The sequence below is a fragment of the Pleurodeles waltl genome, chromosome 8 (genome assembly GCF_031143425.1).
Source record: "Pleurodeles waltl isolate 20211129_DDA chromosome 8, aPleWal1.hap1.20221129, whole genome shotgun sequence".
Lineage (NCBI taxonomy): Eukaryota > Metazoa > Chordata > Amphibia > Caudata > Salamandridae > Pleurodeles > Pleurodeles waltl.
In genome coordinates, this window is record NC_090447.1 from 249,395,818 (window position 1) to 249,415,666 (window position 19,849).

The window sequence follows — 19,849 nt, forward strand, 5'->3', positions numbered from 1 at the left end:
GCCCAGCTGAAAACCCCTGCAGAGGAAGACCAGAAGACAACAACTGCCTTGGCTCCAGAAACTCACCGGCCTGTCTCCTGCCTTCCAAAGAACTCTGCTCCAGCAACGCCTTCCAAAGGGACCAGCGACCTCTGAATCCTCTGAGGACTGCCCTGCTTCGACGACGACAAGAAACTCCCGAGGACAGCGGACCTGCTCCGAAAAGACTGCAACTTTATCCAAAGGAGCAGCTTTAAAGAACCCTGCAATCTCCCCGCAAGAAGCGTGAGACTTGCAACACTGCACCCGGCGACCCCGACTCGGCTGGTGGAGAACCAACACCTCAGGGAGGACCCCCGGACTACTCTACGACTGTGAGTACCAAAACCTGTCCCCCCTGAGTCCCCACAGCGCCGCCTGCAGAGGGAATCCCGAGGCTTCCCCTGACCGCGACTCTCTGAAACCTAAGTCCCGACGCCTGGAAAAGACCCTGCACCCGCAGCCCCCAGGACCTGAAGGACCGGACTTTCACTGGAGAAGTGACCCCCAGGAGTCCCTCTCCCTTGCCCAAGTGGAGGTTTCCCCGAGGAAGCCCCCCCCTTGCCTGCCTGCAGCGCTGAAGAGATCCCTTGATCTCTCATTGACTTCCATTGCGAACCCGACGCTTGTTCTAACACTGCACCCGGCCGCCCCGCGCCGCTGAGGGTGAAATTTCTGTGTGGGCTTGTGTCCCCCCCGATGCCCTACAAAACCCCCCTGGTCTGCCCTCCGAAGACGCGGGTACTTACCTGCTGGCAGACTGGAACCGGGGCACCCCCTTCTCTCCATTGGAGCCCATGCGTTTTGGGCACCACTTTGAACTCTGCACCTGACCGGCCCTGAGCTGCTGGTGTGGTAACTTTGGGGTTGCTCTGAACCCCCAACGGTGGGCTACCTTGGACCAAGAACTGAACCCTGTAAGTGTCTTACTTACCTGGTAAAACTAACAAATACTTACCTCCCCCAGGAACTGTGAAAATTGCACGGTGTCCACTTTTAAAATAGCTATTTGTGATTAACTTGAAAAGTATACATGCAATTGAAATAATTCAAAGTTCCTAATGTACTTACCTGCAATACCTTTCAAACAAGATATTACATGTTAAATTTGAACCTGTGGTTCTTAAAATAAACTAAGAAAAGATATTTTTCTATACAAAACCTATTGGCTGGATTTGTCTCTGAGTGTGTGTACCTCATTTATTGTCTATGTGTATGTACAACAAATGCTTAACACTACTCCTTGGATAAGCCTACTGCTCGACCACACTACCACAAAATAGAGCATTAGTATTATCTATTTTTACCACTATTTTACCTCTAAGGGGAACCCTTGGACTCTGTGCATGCTATTCCTTACTTTGAAATAGCACATACAGAGCCAACTTCCTACATTGGTGGATCAGCGGTGGGGTACAAGACTTTGCATTTGCTGGACTACTCAGCCAATACCTGATCACACGACAAATTCCAAAATTGTCATTAGAAATTGATTTTTGCAATTTGAAAAGTTTTCTAAATTCTTAAAAGACCTGCTAGGGCCTAGTGTTAGATCCTGTTTAGCATTTCTTTTAGAGTTTAAAAGTTTGGTAAAAGTTTGAATTAGATTCTAGAACTAGTTTTAGATTCTTAAAAAGTATTCCAACTTTTAGAAGCATAATGTCTAGCACAGATGTGAATGTGGTGGTACTCGACACCACACCTTACCTCCATCTACAGATGAGAGAGCTAAGGTCACTCTGTAAACTAAAGAAAATAGCAATGGGCTCCAAACCTACCAAAGTACAGCTCCAGGAGCTTTTGGCAGAGTTTGAAAAAGCCAACCCCTCCGAGGATGGCAACACAGAGGATGAAGATAGTGACTTGGAGGAAAATTCCCCCCTACCAGTCCTATTTAGGGAGAACAGGGCTTCTCAAGCCCTGACTCCACAAATAATAGTCAGAGATGCTGGTTCCCTCACAGGAGGGACCAACAACTCTGAAATCACTGAGGATAACTCCAGTGAAGAGGACATCCAGTTAGCCAGGATGGCCAAAAGATTGGCTTTGGAAAGACAGATCCTAGCCATAGAAAGGGAAAGACAAGAGATGGGCCTAGGACCCATCAATGGTGGCAGCAACATAAATAGGGTCAGAGATTCTCCTGACATGTTGAAAATCCCTAAAGGGATTGTAACTAAATATGAAGATGGTGATGACATCACCAAATGGTTCACAGCTTTTGAGAGGGCTTGTGTAACCAGAAAAGTGAACAAATCTCACTGGGGTGCTCTCCTTTGGGAAATGTTCACAGGAAAGTGTAGGGATAGACTCCTCACACTCTCTGGAAAAGATGCAGAATCTTATGACCTCATGAAGGGTACCCTGATTGAGGGCTTTGGATTCTCCACTGAGGAGTATAGAATTAGATTCAGGGGGGCTCAAAAATCCTCAAGCCAGACCTGGGTTGATTATGTTGACTACTCAGTGAAAACACTGGATGGTTGGGTAACTGGAAATGAAGTGTATGACTATGTTGGGCTTTATAATTTGTTTATGAAAGAACACATTTTAAGTAACTGCTTCAATGAAAAGTTGCATCAGTATCTGGTAGACCTAGGTCCAATTTCTCCCCAAGAATTGGGAAAGAAGGCAGACCACTGGGTCAAGACTAGGGTAACCAAAACTTCCACTGGGGGTGACCAAAAGAAAGGGGTTACAAAGCCTCCCCAGGAGAAAGTGGGTGACACTAGAAACAAAGAAAAAGAGTCCCCTGTAGGCCCCCAAAAACCAGACCAGGTGGGTGGGCCCAGAGACACAACCCAAAACAAAGGTGGGTACCAGGGTAAGAGCTGGGATGCCACTAAGGCATGGTGCCATAACTGTAAACAGACAGGGCACCACACCAAGGACACTGCTTGTCCCAAAAACAAACCCCCTAGCAAAATCCCAGGGGTGACCAGTGTAGCCATTGGGGATGACTCCTCAGATGAGGAGGTCTTCATAGCCTTCAACTGAAAAAAGGGCCCAACAGGTGAGTTGGAGATTCCAGAGGGAAGTAGACACTTCCACCACCTACAGGTGAATGGAATCCCAGCCACTGCCCTGAGAGACACTTGTGCCAGTCACAATATTGTGCATGACAGGCTGGTGTTCTCAAACCAGTACCTCCCAGGTGAGATGGCCAGAGTAAGAGTTAGCCCAGACAGGGTCACTAATAGGCCTGTGGCTCTTGTGCCCATAGAAGTGGGTGGAACGTTTAGCTGGAGAAGGGTGGTAGTCAGTACAGACCTCCCCCTTGATTGTCTCCTTGGAAATGACTACCCAGAGGTTAGTCAGAGCCCAAGAGAGGAACTGGTCCAGTGCCAGTCCTCTCCCAAGGATTCTGGAGTGCCTACCTCTGCAGTAAATGCAAGTAGGCCCCAGAAGAAAAAGAAAAGGAAACAGAGTAGGAAAGGTGGACAACCTTTAGCCAAGGTTCCAGCAAGCCAAGGAGATTCTGCTCCAGTAGGGGAGAATTCCAAAAGTGACTCTGATAAAGTCCAACCTGACCCACAAGAAGTCCTGGCTAGTCAGGCAACTGTTAAGCCTGAGTGGGTGGCTCCTCAGCTAACAGAAGAAAGAGTGGAAGAAGGGTGTTTACTACAAGATATGGTAACCCCCCACTCTAATACAGCAGACAGGCACCCTGAACCCAAAGAAGCCTGTAACTTAGCCCCTTCCCTTGTAGGTGAAGAGCTAAAGGTGTGGTTCTGGGCACTGACAGCTGTCAGTGGCCTCTGCTAGGTGTTAGCCTTTATGGCTGCACTATCCTTGGCATGGTGGTCTGACCACATGCCAAATAACAAGTTAGGCCACCTGACCCTGTTGGTCATGGTGGGGTTACTCCAGCTCTGGGTAACTTCTTTGGGTAAGCTAGGGGTGACCCTGGCTAAGATAAGATTAGCAGAGGTGGATACCTCTAACCCCAAAATAGAGAGAATGGGTGAAGACATAAAAAGCACAGACGAGGCAGTTCAGACTAGGTCCTATCACTGTGGAAGTGGGTCAGTTCCCCAGAGGGAATGACCTGAACAGGAGGATGTAAGGCAGAGTAGGCCCTGCAACAAACCAGCCTATTTCCTCTACTCTTCCTCGCCTGACAGACTAGGAAGACTCTCCCAGCTTTGGCTGAGTCTCCTGGCCTGTGGGCTGGGGGGGGCTTGTGTAAAGAAATGGCTCCCTGTTGCAGTTACCCCCCACTTTTTGCCTGATACTGATGCTGACTTGACTGAGAAGTGTGCTGGGACCCAGCACCAGTGTTCTTTCACCTAAAATGTACCATTGATTCCACAATTGGCACACCCTGGCATCCAGATAAGTCCCTTGTAACTGGTACCTCTGGTACCAAGGGCCCTGATGCCAGGGAAGGTCTCTAAGGGCTGCAGCATGTATTATGCCACCCTAGAGACCCCTCACCCAGCACAGACACACGGCTTACCAGCTTGTGTGTGCTAGTGAGAACAAAATGAGTAAGTCGACATGGCACTCCCCTCAGGGTGCCATGCCAGCCTCTCACTGCCTATGCAGTACAGGTAAGACACCCCTCTAGCAGGCCTTACAGCCCTAAGGCAGGGTGCACTATACCATAGGCGAGGGTACCAGTGCATGAGCACTGTGCCCCTACAGTGTCTAAGCAAAACCTTAGACATTGTAAGTGCAGGGTAGCCATACGAGTATATGGTCTGGGAGTCTGTTTTACACGAACTCCACAGCACCATAATGGCTACACTGAAAACTGGGAAGTTTGGTATCAAACTTCTCAGCACAGTAAATGCACACTGATGCCAGTGTACATTTTATTGCAAAATACACCCCAGAGGGCACCTTAGAGGTGCCCCCTGAAACTTAACCGACTGTCTGTGTAGGCTGACTAGTTCCAGCAGCCTGACACACTAGAGACTTGTTGCTGGCCCCATGGGGAGAGTGCCTTTGTCACTCTGAGGCCAGTAACAAAGCCTGCACTGGGTGGAGATGCTAACACCTCCCCCAGGCAGGAGCTGTAACACCTGGCGGTGAGCCTCAAAGGCTCACCCCTTTGTCACAGCCCAGCAGGGCACTCCAGCTTAGTGGAGTTGCCCGCCCCCTCTGGCCACGGCCCCCACTTTTGGCGGCAAGGTTGGAGGGAACAAAGAAAGCAACAAGGAGGAGTCACTGGCCAGTCAGGACAGCCCCTAAGGTGTCCTGAGCTGAGGTGACTCTAACTTTTAGAAATCCTCCATCTTGCAGATGGAGGATTCCCCCAATAGGGTTAGGATTGTGACCCCCTCCCCTTGGGAGGAGGCACAAAGAGGGTGTACCCACCCTCAGGGCTAGTAGCCATTGGCTACTAACCCCCCAGACCTAAACACGCCCTTAAATTTAGTATTTAAGGGCTACCCTGAACCCTAGAAAATTAGATTCCTGCAACAACAAGAAGGACTGCCCAGCTGAAAACCCCTGCAGAGGAAGACCAGAAGACAACAACTGCCTTGGCTCCAGAAACTCACCGGCCTGTCTCCTGCCTTCCAAAGAACTCTGCTCCAGCGACGCCTTCCAAAGGGACCAGCGACCTCTGAATCCTCTGAGGACTGCCCTGCTTCGACGACGACAAGAAACTCCCGAGGACAGCGGACCTGCTCCAAAAAAACTGCAACTTTATCCAAAGGAGCAGCTTTAAAGAACCCTGCAATCTCCCCGCAAGAAGCGTGAGACTTGCAACACTGCACCCGGCGACCCCGACTCGGCTGGTGGAGAACCAACACCTCAGGGAGGACCCCCGGACTACTCTACGACTGTGTACCAAAACCTGTCCCCCCTGAGTCCCCACAGCGCCGCCTGCAGAGGGAATCCCGAGGCTTCCCCTGACCGCGACTCTCTGAAACCTAAGTCCCGACGCCTGGAAAAGACCCTGCACCCGCAGCCCCCAGGACCTGAAGGACCAGACTTTCACTGCAGAAGTGACCCCCAGGAGTCCCTCTCCCTTGCCCAAGTGGAGGTTTCCCCGAGGAAGCCCCCCCTTACCTGCCTGCAGCGCTGAAGAGATCCCTTGATCTCTCATTGACTTCCATTGCGAACCCGACGCTTGTTCTAACACTGCACCCGGCCGCCCCCGCGCCGCTGAGGGTGAAATTTCTGTGTGGGCTTGTGTCCCCCCCGGTGCCCTACAAAACCCCCCTGGTCTGCCCTCCGAAGACGCGGGTACTTACCTGCTGGCAGACTGGAACCGGGGCACCCCCTTCTCTCCATTGGAGCCTATGCGTTTTGGGCACCACTTTGAACTCTGCACCTGACCGGCCCTGAGCTGCTGGTGTGGTAACTTTGGGGTTGCTCTGAACCCCCAACGGTGGGCTACCTTGGACCAAGAACTGAACCCTGTAAGTGTCTTACTTACCTGGTAAAACTAACAAATACTTACCTCCCCCAGGAACTGTGAAAATTGCACTGTGTCCACTTTTAAAATAGCTATTTGTGATTAACTTGAAAAGTATACATGCAATTGAAATAATTCAAAGTTCCTAATGTACTTACCTGCAATACCTTTCAAACAAGATATTACATGTTAAATTTGAACCTGTGGTTCTTAAAATAAACTAAGAAAAGATATTTTTCTATACAAAACCTATTGGCTGGATTTGTCTCTGAGTGTGTGTACCTCATTTATTGTCTATGTGTATGTACAACAAATGCTTAACACTACTCCTTGGATAAGCCTACTGCATTAGTATTATCTATTTTTACCACTATTTTACCTCTAAGGGGAACCCTTGGACTCTGTGCATGCTATTCCTTACTTTGAAATAGCACATACAGAGCCAACTTCCTACACATTGCCTCTAGGATGGGCCGGACTGCTCGTGCCAAGTTACCAAGGGGGTGAGCAGGGGTTATCTGGGACGTGTAATTCCCTTGCCCCGCCTAGAATGGGTGGGTTTTGCCTGGCTTAGGTGCATACCCTAGCCAACCAGAAACCCCATTTCTAACAATGCATCCCCACACACATTCACCAAGCATTATTGTGTTTTTATACAGATGCATAAGGAAGTTCAAGTGGACAGGAGGTACTACAGCACCTGTTTGCAAGCTCATCATTTCACCCCAACCAGCCCAAGGAAGGGGAACCACCACATAATCTAATGCACAGCTTGTGAATTCAGAAAAGGATTCATGCTGCAAAACGAAATGGTTACCAGTAGGAGTAGTTTTGCAGTCTGGAGTTTTCTGGATTCACATGCGACCCACCCACTTCCCTGGAAATGAGAACAAGGCAGACAGGTGGGAAAGAGGTCATATATAAGGATAAACTGTTCTTCATAAGAGGAGAAGAAAGAGAGGTTAACAGAAACCAAGAAAACGAAAGAACAAAGAATCTGAAGATGGCTACCAAGCACAGAGACTTCCGGGCCACCGTCTGCCGTCACACAGAGGATGGACCAAGCACCAAATGGTGTTCGTCCAGAAGAGGAAACAACAAAGGAAACTGACAATTCCAGACCCATCCTCTAGATGGCGGAATAATGCTCAACATGTGAATCCAGAAAACTCTTCTGGCTGCAAAATTACTCATACTTGTAAGTAACCATTTCGTTCTGGTGGATACAAAAACTGCACATTTTGCAGCGTGAATTTTTTTCTAGACTCACATGCTGTGCATTATTCTGCCATCTAATGGTTGAGTCTCCAAAGACTTTTTGTCCTTCCTTTATTTTTGTGTTTTGTTGTTGGGCATCGATCTACTTCCATTTGTTGTCCCCTGTGATGTCATCACACTTCCTCTGGAAGCTCCCACCTTTGGTCTCCATCTTCAGATTCTTTTTTTTCCACTGTTGGGACTGGACGGTTGCCGAAGTATCTCCAACACTTGAAAGAAAATTACACAAAATTCACAGAGAACATCACTGAAAAGTTGAAGGAATACACAGTAGGACACCAGGTAATTCGCACAGAGATCAAAGTAGAAGACAGAAGTTTCCTTGAGCTTTTTTCTGGAGAATACCTGTGCACGTGGCTCCCTGGACGATTTAATGGTGAACACTCCTTTCCAGTTAAATTGCCACTACAAGTACTCTCAGAAGGACAGTCATCCGGTCTGTGATCGCCAATCAGTCACAGAGATTTATAGATCGCAAACTCGTCACCTGGGGGGGGAGGGGTGGCCTGGGGGCTCTAAGCACTGGTGGGTGGGTCTGCGAGCCTTGGCCGACTGGAGATGGCAGTCAAAAAGCCATGTCTTTAGCTGTTTTTCTGAGGTCTTCCAGGGACTGAGTGTGGGCAGTTGAAGGGGGAGGCCATTCCAGGACTTGGCGGCGAAATGGGAGAAGTAGCGGCCACTAAGGGGCGTTACCAATGGATGCTGGGGACGTAGGCCAAGATGAGGTTGGCAGAGTGGAGCTCTGTGGCGGGCCAGTGGAATGTAATGTGTTTGCTGATATAGGCAGGTCCTACATCGTGGAGGAGTTTGTAAGTGTGCATGAGGAGCTTGAAGTGACACCCTTGCTGAGCATGAAGCCAGTGGAGGGCCCTGAGGTGGGGAGAGATGCTGGTCCTTCTGGTGAGGTAGAGTCTTGCTGTAGCATTCTGGATGGTCTGGAGGAAGTTAAGGAACGGTTTTGTGGTTCTGGCTTAGAGTGTTGCTGTAGTCAGAGTTGCTGGAGATGAGAGTCTGGGTGACTGACTTCCTGGATGTGATGGGGATAAATTGGAAGATCTTGCGGGGATGTGGAAGCAGGAGACAGCATTATTTGTTGTTTCATGGGGAGTTGTGTGTCCAGGATAATGCCAAGATTGCGTGCATGGTTGGAAGAGGTGGGAAGGGGGCCTAAGGTGGGGGACTGCCAAATGTCATCCCAGGGGGTGGGCTTGTATCCGAAAGATGAAGATTTTGGTTTTGTCTGAAGCAATTGGCTCTCATCCGGGTGGCGATTACCATCAAGGTGTTTTTGGAAGTTGCTTCGTGTGGCAGAGGCGTCGCCTGTGGGGGATAGGGTGAGCTGGGTGTCATCAGCGTAGGAGATGATGTTCAAGCCGTGGGTACGAGCGATGTCAGTTAGTGGAGTCATGTAGGTAATCTGGGCTTGCCAGTGGACCATTGTAGCGAGGACTACAATGCCTGCACCTCATTCACACCGAAGACGCTGAGAGTAAGAGAGATGCAGCGGTTATCTCATCCTACCAGTCAGGGTCAGCATACACACCCTTCTCCAAGATTTGAGACTGGAGAGTGACAAGGAGGAGAGTGTTTCTGAAGGAGCAGAGGGAGAAGCAGTGGAGGTCGACTTGGAAATCACTGACTTAGAAGCCTAGGGGGTCATAGATGCGTATAGACAATGAGGTAAGAGAACAATCAACCTCAAAAAAAGATATCTGGTTTGTATAAAACTGACTTTGAGAGCATTCAGGATTAGAGAACGATCACATCAGACAAGTGGATTCTAAACATAATACAATTTGGATATGGCATCGAGCTGTTGAAAACACCGCCACCAAGAAGATCAAAGATGAGGTCTTTCAAAGGAAGAACAAAAGGCTACTCAAGGAGGTTGAGGGGGTTACTAGAGAAAGATTCTATCGAACAGGTTCCAAAATTAGCAATCAACAAAGGAAACTAATCAATTTATTTCATAATCCCATAGGTAGATGGATTTCTTTGACCTATTCTAGACTCTAGGTTTATAAACGGATTCCTAAAAACACAAAAAATTCAAAATGACATTACAAGAGGTTATACCACAACTACAAATAGGATGTTACATGGCAACAATAGACCTAAAAGTTGCCTACTTGCACATCCCAATGAAGCAAAACACAAGAAATATCTCAGATTTGTGGTAGGCAAAAAATATTACCAATTCGAAGTTCTAGCCTTTGGAATACAATCAGCACCAAGAGTATGATTGCACAACTGCCTTGTTGCGGTGCATCTGCAAAGGCATGGCATTCAAGTCTACCCTTATCTGGGCGACTGGCTAATAGGAGCAGACTCGTATACAAGATGCAAGGAACACATACAGCATGTGATGAAAACACTATTCACTTTGGGATTCTCAGTAAACCTGGAGAAATCATCTGCAGATCCAGAGCAACAAAAAGACTTTTCTAGGAGAAAGAATCGACTCTGTCCAAGAGAAAGTGTATCCCAGTGAAAAGAGAATCAAGGCCCTCTAGAAGGAAACTCAACGCTACCAGAAGAGACAAGCTCGGACGGTGAGGACGTTACTGGGAATGATGGTTTCCTGCATCCCTTTGATACAATATGCAAGACTACACATGAGACGATGACAAGAATGGCTGCACAATCAATGGTCCCAGACAACAGGGAGTTGGGAAGATATAGTAGTTGTCACGTGGAAGGTGGATGAAGAGATAGTATGGTAGAACAGAGCACACGTAACTCGGGGAGAACATTTCTACAAACAACTGCTACAGTGGCGGTCACAACAGACGCATCACATTTGGAATGGGGGGCGGGCACACACACAAACAATCTCAAAGTATGTAGAGTGTGGAAGCATCAGGAGGCGGTACAACATATCAACCTTTTGGAACTACAAACAGTGTTCTTAGGTTTAAAAGCATTTCAAAAAAGCTTTGGGGAAGGTCAGTATTGATCAGAATAGACAATACAACCGCCCTGTTCGATATCAACAAACGGGGGGAAACACAATCCCTGACTCTATCCAAATTAGCACAAGAAATTTGGAGATGGACAATCCAAAGGAAGATGGACCTATTAGCAGTATATCTACCAGGGAAGAACAATTTCGAGACCGACGGACTAAGCAGACAAGCTTCAGACTCCCAAGAATGGAAACTCAACCAGACAGTTATTCAAAGGATCTTTCAGGAATGAGGAGCTCCAGAAATAAATCTGTTTGCAACCCCTTGGAACGCAAAATGCTAAAGCACCTCCAGACAGCCTGTAGGAGGCTGGTCTGGCTTATAGTGGGTACCTTGTGGTACTTACACCTTGTGCCAGGTCCAGTTATCCCTATTAGTAGATTAGAGGTGTTCTTTCAGCCTAGGCTGATAGAGGTAGCTATAGCAGAGCAGCTTAGGCTGAACTAGGAGACATGCAAAGCTCCTACTATACCACTTATGTCATATAGCACTATATCATAAGAAAACAAGGTACTTTATTTTAGTGACAATATACCAAAAGTATCTCAGAGGATATCCTCCCTTAGGAGGTAAGTAATATACACAAAATATATAGACACAAACCAAAATCAGGTAAGTAACAGTTAGAAAAGTAGTGAAAACAATGTAGAATCACAATAGAATGCAATAGGGAGAAATAGGCCTAGGGGCAACACAAACCATGTACTCCAAAAGTGGAATGCGAACCACGAATGGACCCCAGGCCTAGTGTAGTGTGTAGAGGGTCACTGGGAGTGTAAGAAAACACTAAGGGTGTCCAAGATACCCCAAGACCCTGAAAAGTAGGAGTAAAGTTACCCTACTACCCCAGAAAGACAGTAAAGTCGAGATAGGGGATTCTGCAACGACAACAACTGACTGCAAATCACTGAAGAAGGGTTCCTGGACCTGAGGACCTGTAAAGGAAGGGGACCAAGTCCAAGAGTCACGCAAGTGTCTGGGGGGGGGGGGGGGAGCAGGAGCCCACTAAACCCCGGATGAAGGTGCAAAAGGGCTGCCTCCAGGTGGAAGAAGCTGAAGATTCTGCAACAACGGAAGGTGCCAAGAACTCCTTCTTTGGTCAGAAGATGTCCCACGGCGTGCTGGAGGATGCAGAGTTGTTTCCACGCAGAAAGTCCGCAAACAAACCTTGCTAGCTGCAAGAGTCGTGGTTGAGGATTTTGGGTGCTGCTAGGGCCCAGGAAGGACCAGAAGGTCGCCCCTTGGAGGAGACAGAGGGGGCGCTCAGCAACACAGAGAGCCCACGCAGAAGCAGGCAGCACCCGCAGAAGCACCTGAACAGGCACTTAGAAGATCTGAGGACAGCGGTCGACTCAGTCACAAAGGAGGATCCCACTACTCCGGAGTCCAACTCAGCGAGTTGGGCAATGCAGGACTGAGTACTAGGGGCCTGGGCTGGGCTGTGCACGAAGGAAGTCCTGCAAAAGTGAACAGAAGCCCGAGCAGCTGCACTTCACGCAGTACACAGGATTACTGTCTGGCCCGGGGAGGCAAGGACTTACCTCCACAAAATTTGGACAGAAGGGGCACTGGACTGTCGAAGACACTTGGACCCAGTTCCTGTGTTCCAGGGACCACGCTCGTCAGGATGAGAGGGGACCCAGAGGACCGGTGATGCCGAAGTTTGGTGCCTGCGTTGGCAGGGGGAAGATTCCGTCGACCCACAGGAGATTTCTTCTTGGCGTCCAGTGCAGGCAGACAGCCCTCAGAGCATGCACCACCAGGAAACAGTCGAGAAAGCCGGAGCCTCTGTGGTAATGAGGTATAATTCCTCCCCCCCCCCCCCCCCCCCCAAAAAAAAATCTCTGATACAGAGGGTGATCAGAAAATGCAAGATCAGCAGGATGATATTAATCCTAATTGCACCACAATGGGCAAGACAAACCTGGTTCTCTGAGGTATTCGGAATGGCACAAAGGAAAGGAATCAAACTACCAAAGAGACCAGACCTAACGTCAATAGTAAAAGGAAGGGTTCTACATCCAGAGCCAGAATCTTTAAACATGGCAGCATGGCTCGTGAGGGCTTAGAAATCAGACTTCTGGACCTGCCAGAAAAATCAATCAATGGCTATCCTTAGAGACTCATGGAAACCAACATCTAGAAAATGATATACCACTAAATGAAAGAGATAGATACTCACTATGATGTTACAAACAAGGACTTCTAAGAAAGAAAACAAAGGAAAAGACAGTGTTAAAATATTAAACACATCTTCTAGAATTTAAACTAAGCTTCTTTAAAGGTACACATAGCTTCTATAGTGGCTTACACAAGAGGACACTATGGCCTTTCTAGCAAATACACCTTTACAAGACATTTGTAAGGCTGCAACGTAGTCATCAGAATACACGTTCACTAGACACTGCTGCATAGATGAATGGAAAAAATACAAATGAATAAAGAAGCACAACTGGGACAAATAGTTCTACATCTGTTTAGTAATCAATTTTCATCTTCAACCCAACCACGTCAATGATAACAAACCCCTACTAAGTCCAGAAAAGATTTGTGCTTCAAAATGTAAACTTTCTTACCTGTCGGTGTAATTTTGCAGCTTGAAGAATTTTCTGGATTCACAAGCGGCCCACCCATCTCCACCAAGAAGATGAAAGGGAAAAAAGTAGGGAGAATCTGAAGATGGCAATCAAAGGTGGATGCTTCTGTAGGAAGTGTGAAAACGTCACAGGGGGGACACCAAATGGAGGTAGGTCGAGGCCCAACAACAAAACTAAAAAATAAAGAAGGACAAAAAGTTTTTGGAGACAGTTCCGGACCCACCCACTAGATGGCGGAATAATGCACAGCATGTGAATCCAGAGAATTCTTCAAGCTGCAAAACTACACCAACAGGTAAGAAACTTTGCAGTCCTCACTGCCTTCCCACCTCTCTTCTGTGGACTTGACTCCTGAATATTATAATAATATTCAAAGTTCAATTTTTGACGCATGGTCAGTCACCTTCAGTTTGTATATGCAGCTCCGCTTGTCACTTCTGTGGCAGCTTGATGTCAGCATGGAGCCTTATGGCACCATCTACTGACGCGCAGGGGGAATTGCTGGAATATTTCCCAATCCAGTCTAGAACCTGGGAATATTCTAAAGGTGAAGAATATGAAGTTAGATTGAGTATCCACCAGAAACCGCATTAACGTAACCGAGCATTTGGTTCTTTTGACAGTCAGTCCTACTGCACAGTATTGTTATTGTGTAAATTGGCTCACATAATCTTCTCTCTTGGCTCCTTTAAATAAAATGCACTTGATAGTATTGTAGTAATTGTCCTACTCATATTCCCAGAGTAATTTGGTAATGCATTGTCGTATCAGAGGTGGTGTAATTTTGCTGAAACAATTAGAATATTTTTTACGGTACTTTATAAATAGCTTTTTGAATCCAATACAAGCTCACAATGTTCCTAATTTCCTGTGCCTACTGTGCTGCGAATGATGAATATGCCTTTCCTTTTCAGTGGATTCTATGAGCAATAAGGATTTAGAGCAGCTGAATGGAAAACTCCTGCAGCAAATCCAAGGTAAGCAGGAAAATTCATTTTATTAAAAATAATTAGTAGGGTGGCTTCATTACCAATTAAGAATTATAAATGGAATGGAGAGTATCTTTAAGATAATAAACATTACAATAAAGAGTATGTTCCATAGATGCATACCTCCTGCAAGGAACAGTAACCACATTAATCTGCAGAATTTGTAGAATGTAGTCATGTTAAATGACTTATACTTTAAAACCAAATGCTCTTAAAAAAAAAAAAAAAAAATCTCTGAAGCTTTTAGTCAAAAATTTAATTTATTCCCCAAATAACTCTATTAAATATGCACTTTGTAGTTGTGTGTCTGTTCACCTTTTATTAGGCTGTTATTGGTCTCTTGCTTACCGTCACATATACTACACTCTTACCACAGAAGAACTAATTACTAATATCATTGGAAGTCAGAAATAATTATGTGGAATACTTTAAGAACTAAAGAAGCATAGCAATCTAGGAGTTACACCAGATCGTTATATTTTCTATCTTTCCACCTTGTAGAACGTGCAGCCTTCTTTCCCCAGCATGTAATATTCTTTGTAATAAAAGGCATATTTCAGTACCTTTTAACATGGTGAAAGTACTTTTGAAGCTTTTTAGATCATTTTACAGTATTATTTAATGCATAAGAACTAAAAGTTTTCACCATTTCCTTTATGCTTTCAGTTCTTAAAATAATCTAACTAATTCAGCCTGTTTATCCAATGCTTATTTTACTTCTGTTCAACAAGAATCCGCATCTACATTGTGTTTCTAACTATGTAAAGAAAACAGATATTTTAGGTGTCTCCTTGGGATTACCAAAGACCTCTTGTGGGTTTACCAAAAAAGTGACATTGGGTTTACAGCCTCTGCATTCCTTACCACTGGTTTCTTTATTGCTTGCTTGGTTCTTTTTCAAAGGCTTGCTTTGTGTGTTTGTCCCTCACCTGGAGGGTTGCCTCTTCACCATCCTGTTGATTGAATGACCTATATTCTCCCACTGCCCACATACGGGAAAGTTTTTCTTTTTTTCAGTGCTCCATGAAAGTGCATATGTTTTACAGCTCTCTCTATCTTGTGTGTCTACCCACCAAATAACAACCCCCCAATTCTCCATGTTGCCCTAGTCCTCCTGTGCTGCTCTATTTGTAGTGTGCTTTTCCCTGACACCCTCCCTGCCTTTTATTGCTGTCTCCCTTGTGTGTGTCTAGTTTCTAACCTCTGTTGCTTTCTCCCTTTTCTGCACTGCATCTTGTTTTTTTCTTTTTTTTTCTTTTGTGACCGATGCTGTACAACGAATAGTATTGGCGAGGCCAACAGGGGAGACCTTTTGGTTATGCCAATGCTTTTTTTGTTTTGTTAACAACTGCTGAAGAGTTTTTTGTAAATCATTTGTCTGGACTCAATAAATTCCCCATATATTGGCTTTGCCACTGCTTGTTTAAAAGGTAGCTAGGTTTTATTGAGCCCCAGTGGTATCACTGATCTGGATTTGAATCCTGAGCCGTATAGGCTTCATCATTGTTCCTGGTTCATTTAAAGAAACGTGCTGCTGGACAGTGAAAAATCCAGGATTAAAAGGTTGTCAATAATTGCCTTTTTCATATTTGTGATGGTTTACTAGTTTACTCCCTTTCCTTAATTACCATTGGTGAGGTGCCACATTGCCTTCTATTTTGAGTTAGTCCATTCCACTATTGACAAAAGCCTAAATAATCATTACAATTTTATTTTGTTTTTCTAATGGCATTTGTGTATATTGGGATGGATCAGCATAGTGAAGGGAGCAAACTTTGCTAGATGCTGATTGCAAGAGCCTCATCCATCTTTGTGTACATCAGACTCCATCTTAGGTAGCATGGGATCAGTGAAGTAGGGAAGTGGTGAAGCCACTGCTTGCAGCACTCAGAAATCTTGCAAACTTAAGAGAATAAAGAAAGGCACAAAAACAGTATCCCAAAAACAGATTAAAAGGGAAACGTTTCAAGAGGGTTCTGCGGAGCCAGATTATAACATATTTACTGAGATTGTGAACCCTCCTCCGCAGAAGCAGAACCTTGGCTTCAGTTCACTGAAGCCCCCAAGAGCCATATGTGGCTGCATAGGAGAAACCTTTTTCAGAGCTGGCAGTCCACACACCGATTTGTCAGATGTTATCTTCCTGCTCCTGGTGATCCCACTTTTTCTATTCTTACTCATCTCCCGGAAGTTTGGTTGTCCAGATGTCTAACCTGGAGCAGAATGTGAATATCTTCTCTACATCACTTACTGAGATGTACTGTAAAGTCTTTACTTCTGGCACACAGGCCATCGATCTTGCTAATACCACCTGACTACTTCATGGAGTACTTCAAATATAGTTGAGCTACAGCTTGTGTGTTGGTCCAAGCGTGCCAGTTAAACTGGCAATATTGGATGTTTCATGATGGCACAGTCCCTGCAGATAAGGCCATCTTGAATCTTTGCCTTCTTAAACTGTTCATTTGACAGGAGACTTTGAAAATGCTGTCCCTATGCAAAGTTCTATTGACACGGACTGCAGGAGTCTAGTTGGTGTCCATGAATCTTCAGTATGTCAGTTTCGGCTTCCAGTCCTTTTCCACAGGTTGTACCTGAGGATCATGGTCGGATCTCACATCTATAAGTTCATGGTTTTACCCTCCAGACTGATGACCACTCCATGTATCTTTGTAAAACTGCTGGTGTATGTAATGACTTCACTGTGATGGTCATGATTTCATGTATTTCTGTATTTTGACTGCCAAGTGAAAATTTCCCACACTTGTTAAGTGACAACTACAGCAGGCAGTGACTTCCTCCATGACTTAAACTTTACAGCAATATCTAAAATGTCCACCTCTCTCCTACACAGAGGCAGGCCTTCTTTGGGGGCAGTACTAGACACAATGTTCATGAATGCCTTTCCTTTTCTTCCTCCTCTGAGGGTAATTGTTTTTTTAGATAATTTCAAGGTTTATGATTTTGGTGCGGATCTTGGTTCTACAGATCTTGCATCTGCTTGTCCTGATGGTCTTGTGCATCCTGTTGGTGCCAGATGACAGACGAGGGCCCCTCAGTTGTGTCTGGGTCATAGTGGAATACTCTAACTACGTGAGGGTGTATTATACTGGGAGAAAACTAGGCGCTCTGGGTAGCGAGGTGAATATCAACGAAGAATGTTGAATCTCGAAATGGTGCACTCTTGAAAGACCACACCCAAAAGGTCTTGATAGATGCTAAAGCACTATTGCAAACATAAAATACAAGAGGCACTCATTATACCATGAAAAATAATAGTACTCATGAGTCAGTATACATAGGCAATGTTTTGTCATATATTTCTGAAAATTAATAGGATTATTTCCAACATAATCCCAAATTACAGTATCACTGTCCAAATCCAAATAGTAGAATTAATTGATCTGTTGTTCCAAGTTTACTATGATCCAAAGTCCAAGTCCAGATTTCTCTAATCAAAGTTCAATCATATTCTTCAAAAGATGATATAGCTTATTATTTAAACTTTAGCAGCCGCATCCAAATTGATAGCCAGTCCAGATTTCTCTAATCAAAGTTCAATCATATTCTTCAAAGGATGATATAGCTTATTATTTAACTTTTAGCAGTCGCATCCAAATTGATAGCCAACACGTGTTTCGTCCGGGAGTTTCCCAATGACTTCATCAGGGCTGTAAATTATATAAGTACCTATTATTATACGTGTATCCAGATTTCCTAATTAAAAGGGAGAGACCTTCACCAGTGTATGGACATGAAAAAATATATGAGACAATGTAAAAAAGGGGTGAAGAAAATATATGAAAGGAATATAAAAATTAGTGGAAAAGTTGTGGAATGAAATTTGAACAGAAAGGTGGGATGCAGACATATGTTAGTTCTCAGTGCACCTTAATTCCCAAATGTAAGAGTATCGTACCCTTAGGTATCAAACATCATATATTATTGTTAGATACTATGTCACCCATTCTTGAGTGAAAGGTGAACATGGTGTTAGGATATAAGAATTAGTGAATAAGTATAAAAAAAACCGAAACTTACTTAAATTGCTCCTATTTACTGAATATGAGCTGACCCCGTACCCTAGTGATGTCCCTTGCTACTAAAAACCTGTGCAAATGAGCCATACTCTTACCTAAACATATATGTAGATGCATCCTATATCATAAGTATTCCTTACAAGCGAATCCCAGAATAATTCCGTTAAGCAACTTATCTGCTATGTAAAAAAATAAATATAACCATCAAACATGTCCAACCAAACCAATATCAAGAAACAAATCAGAACCATAGTGAACCCTAAAATCCCATCTTTATCTAATCAGAGTTCTTATCAAAATTAACATGCCCTATTAAATAAATTCCTCCAATATTAATAAAGTAGGCCAAGTATATAAGTATATCGTAATCCTATCTCTCTCCTAAGTCCCTTTTAAAAAAAGCATTACTACTATGTCCTATCCTGAAATCTTGAATAAACTTATACCTAAAGCATGTAGCTTACCTGATATCAGTTATTTCAATCCACCTTCCAGTGAGTCAAAACGTGAAGAGCGAGTACGTGTGTGTATCGATCAAGTATCAAAACTCGAGTGTTCATGTCTGGGTCCCTTATATGAGACCACAGACGAAATCTCGCGCTACTGATGAAATAAAAATAAAAGAAGGACCAAGAGTTATGGCGGCCATCTTTAGAGTGAATCACATCTTCCAGGCAGAAATGTAGAAAGTAACCATAAAGAAAGGACTACAATACTGGCAGCCATCTTGGAGGGATAAAGTATCAAAACTCGAGTGTTCATGTCTGGGTCCCTTATATGAGACCACAGACAATCTCGCGCTACCAATGAAATAAAAATAAAAGAAGGACCAAGAGTTATGGCGGACATCTTTAGAGTGAATCACACCTTCCAGACAGAAATGTAAAAAGTAACCATAAAGAAAGGACTACAATACTGGCAGCCATCTTGGAGGGAGTCTCACAAAGACCTATAACAATGGTCGAAAAAAGAGAGGAACTACCTTATATACCGACTATCTTCAAATGATTATATCTCCAATAGTAAACTATTAAATAAAGACCTGGAGAGAGCATTGTAATACATACCCTAATAGGAGGTCTCATATTAAAATGAGATGTCGTAAATAAAATTCAAATACCCACTGAAATTAGAATTGTATGTGTTATTAGCAAGGAGTGTAAAACAACAAACCATCTACAGTGAAGATTAGTAAATAGTTTTAAAGAAAATCAGTAATATATAAGGAAAGTACAGTCAATATATTAGTAATATTTGAATAATATATCCCCAGAGATTATATATCTAAACTTCATAATGTAATTGGTTCCAGAGGTTGTTACATTGCATCATTTCGTTAGTAATCCTACCAAATACAAAGCATGGATCACAAAATTGAATGTACACTACTTTCACAGAAAATCAAATTTCATCGCCAGTACGTGCTATCATTGACCAGTAGATACATTAGTTAAAGTGAATTACATTTCACATTAGACCAGAATCTCAATATACCCAAATGATGTCAGTTTACAAAATGTATATGAACTTATATTAATGACAAAATGTAGTCAAATATCATATTGACAATATTGAGATAAGTTACCACTGC

The 19,849-nt window shown here is 44.5% G+C and overlaps 1 protein-coding gene across 1 annotated transcript in view; it reads left to right on the top strand.

Moving 5' to 3' along the window:
* Positions 1 to 19,849, top strand: part of C8H21orf91 (chromosome 8 C21orf91 homolog) — a 107,354-nt gene that overhangs the window by 71,853 nt on the left and 15,652 nt on the right. The window contains exon 4 of the mRNA XM_069204104.1: positions 14,144 to 14,206. Within this exon, the coding sequence (XP_069060205.1) occupies positions 14,144 to 14,206 (63 nt within the window). The remainder of the gene's footprint in view (positions 1 to 14,143; positions 14,207 to 19,849) is intronic.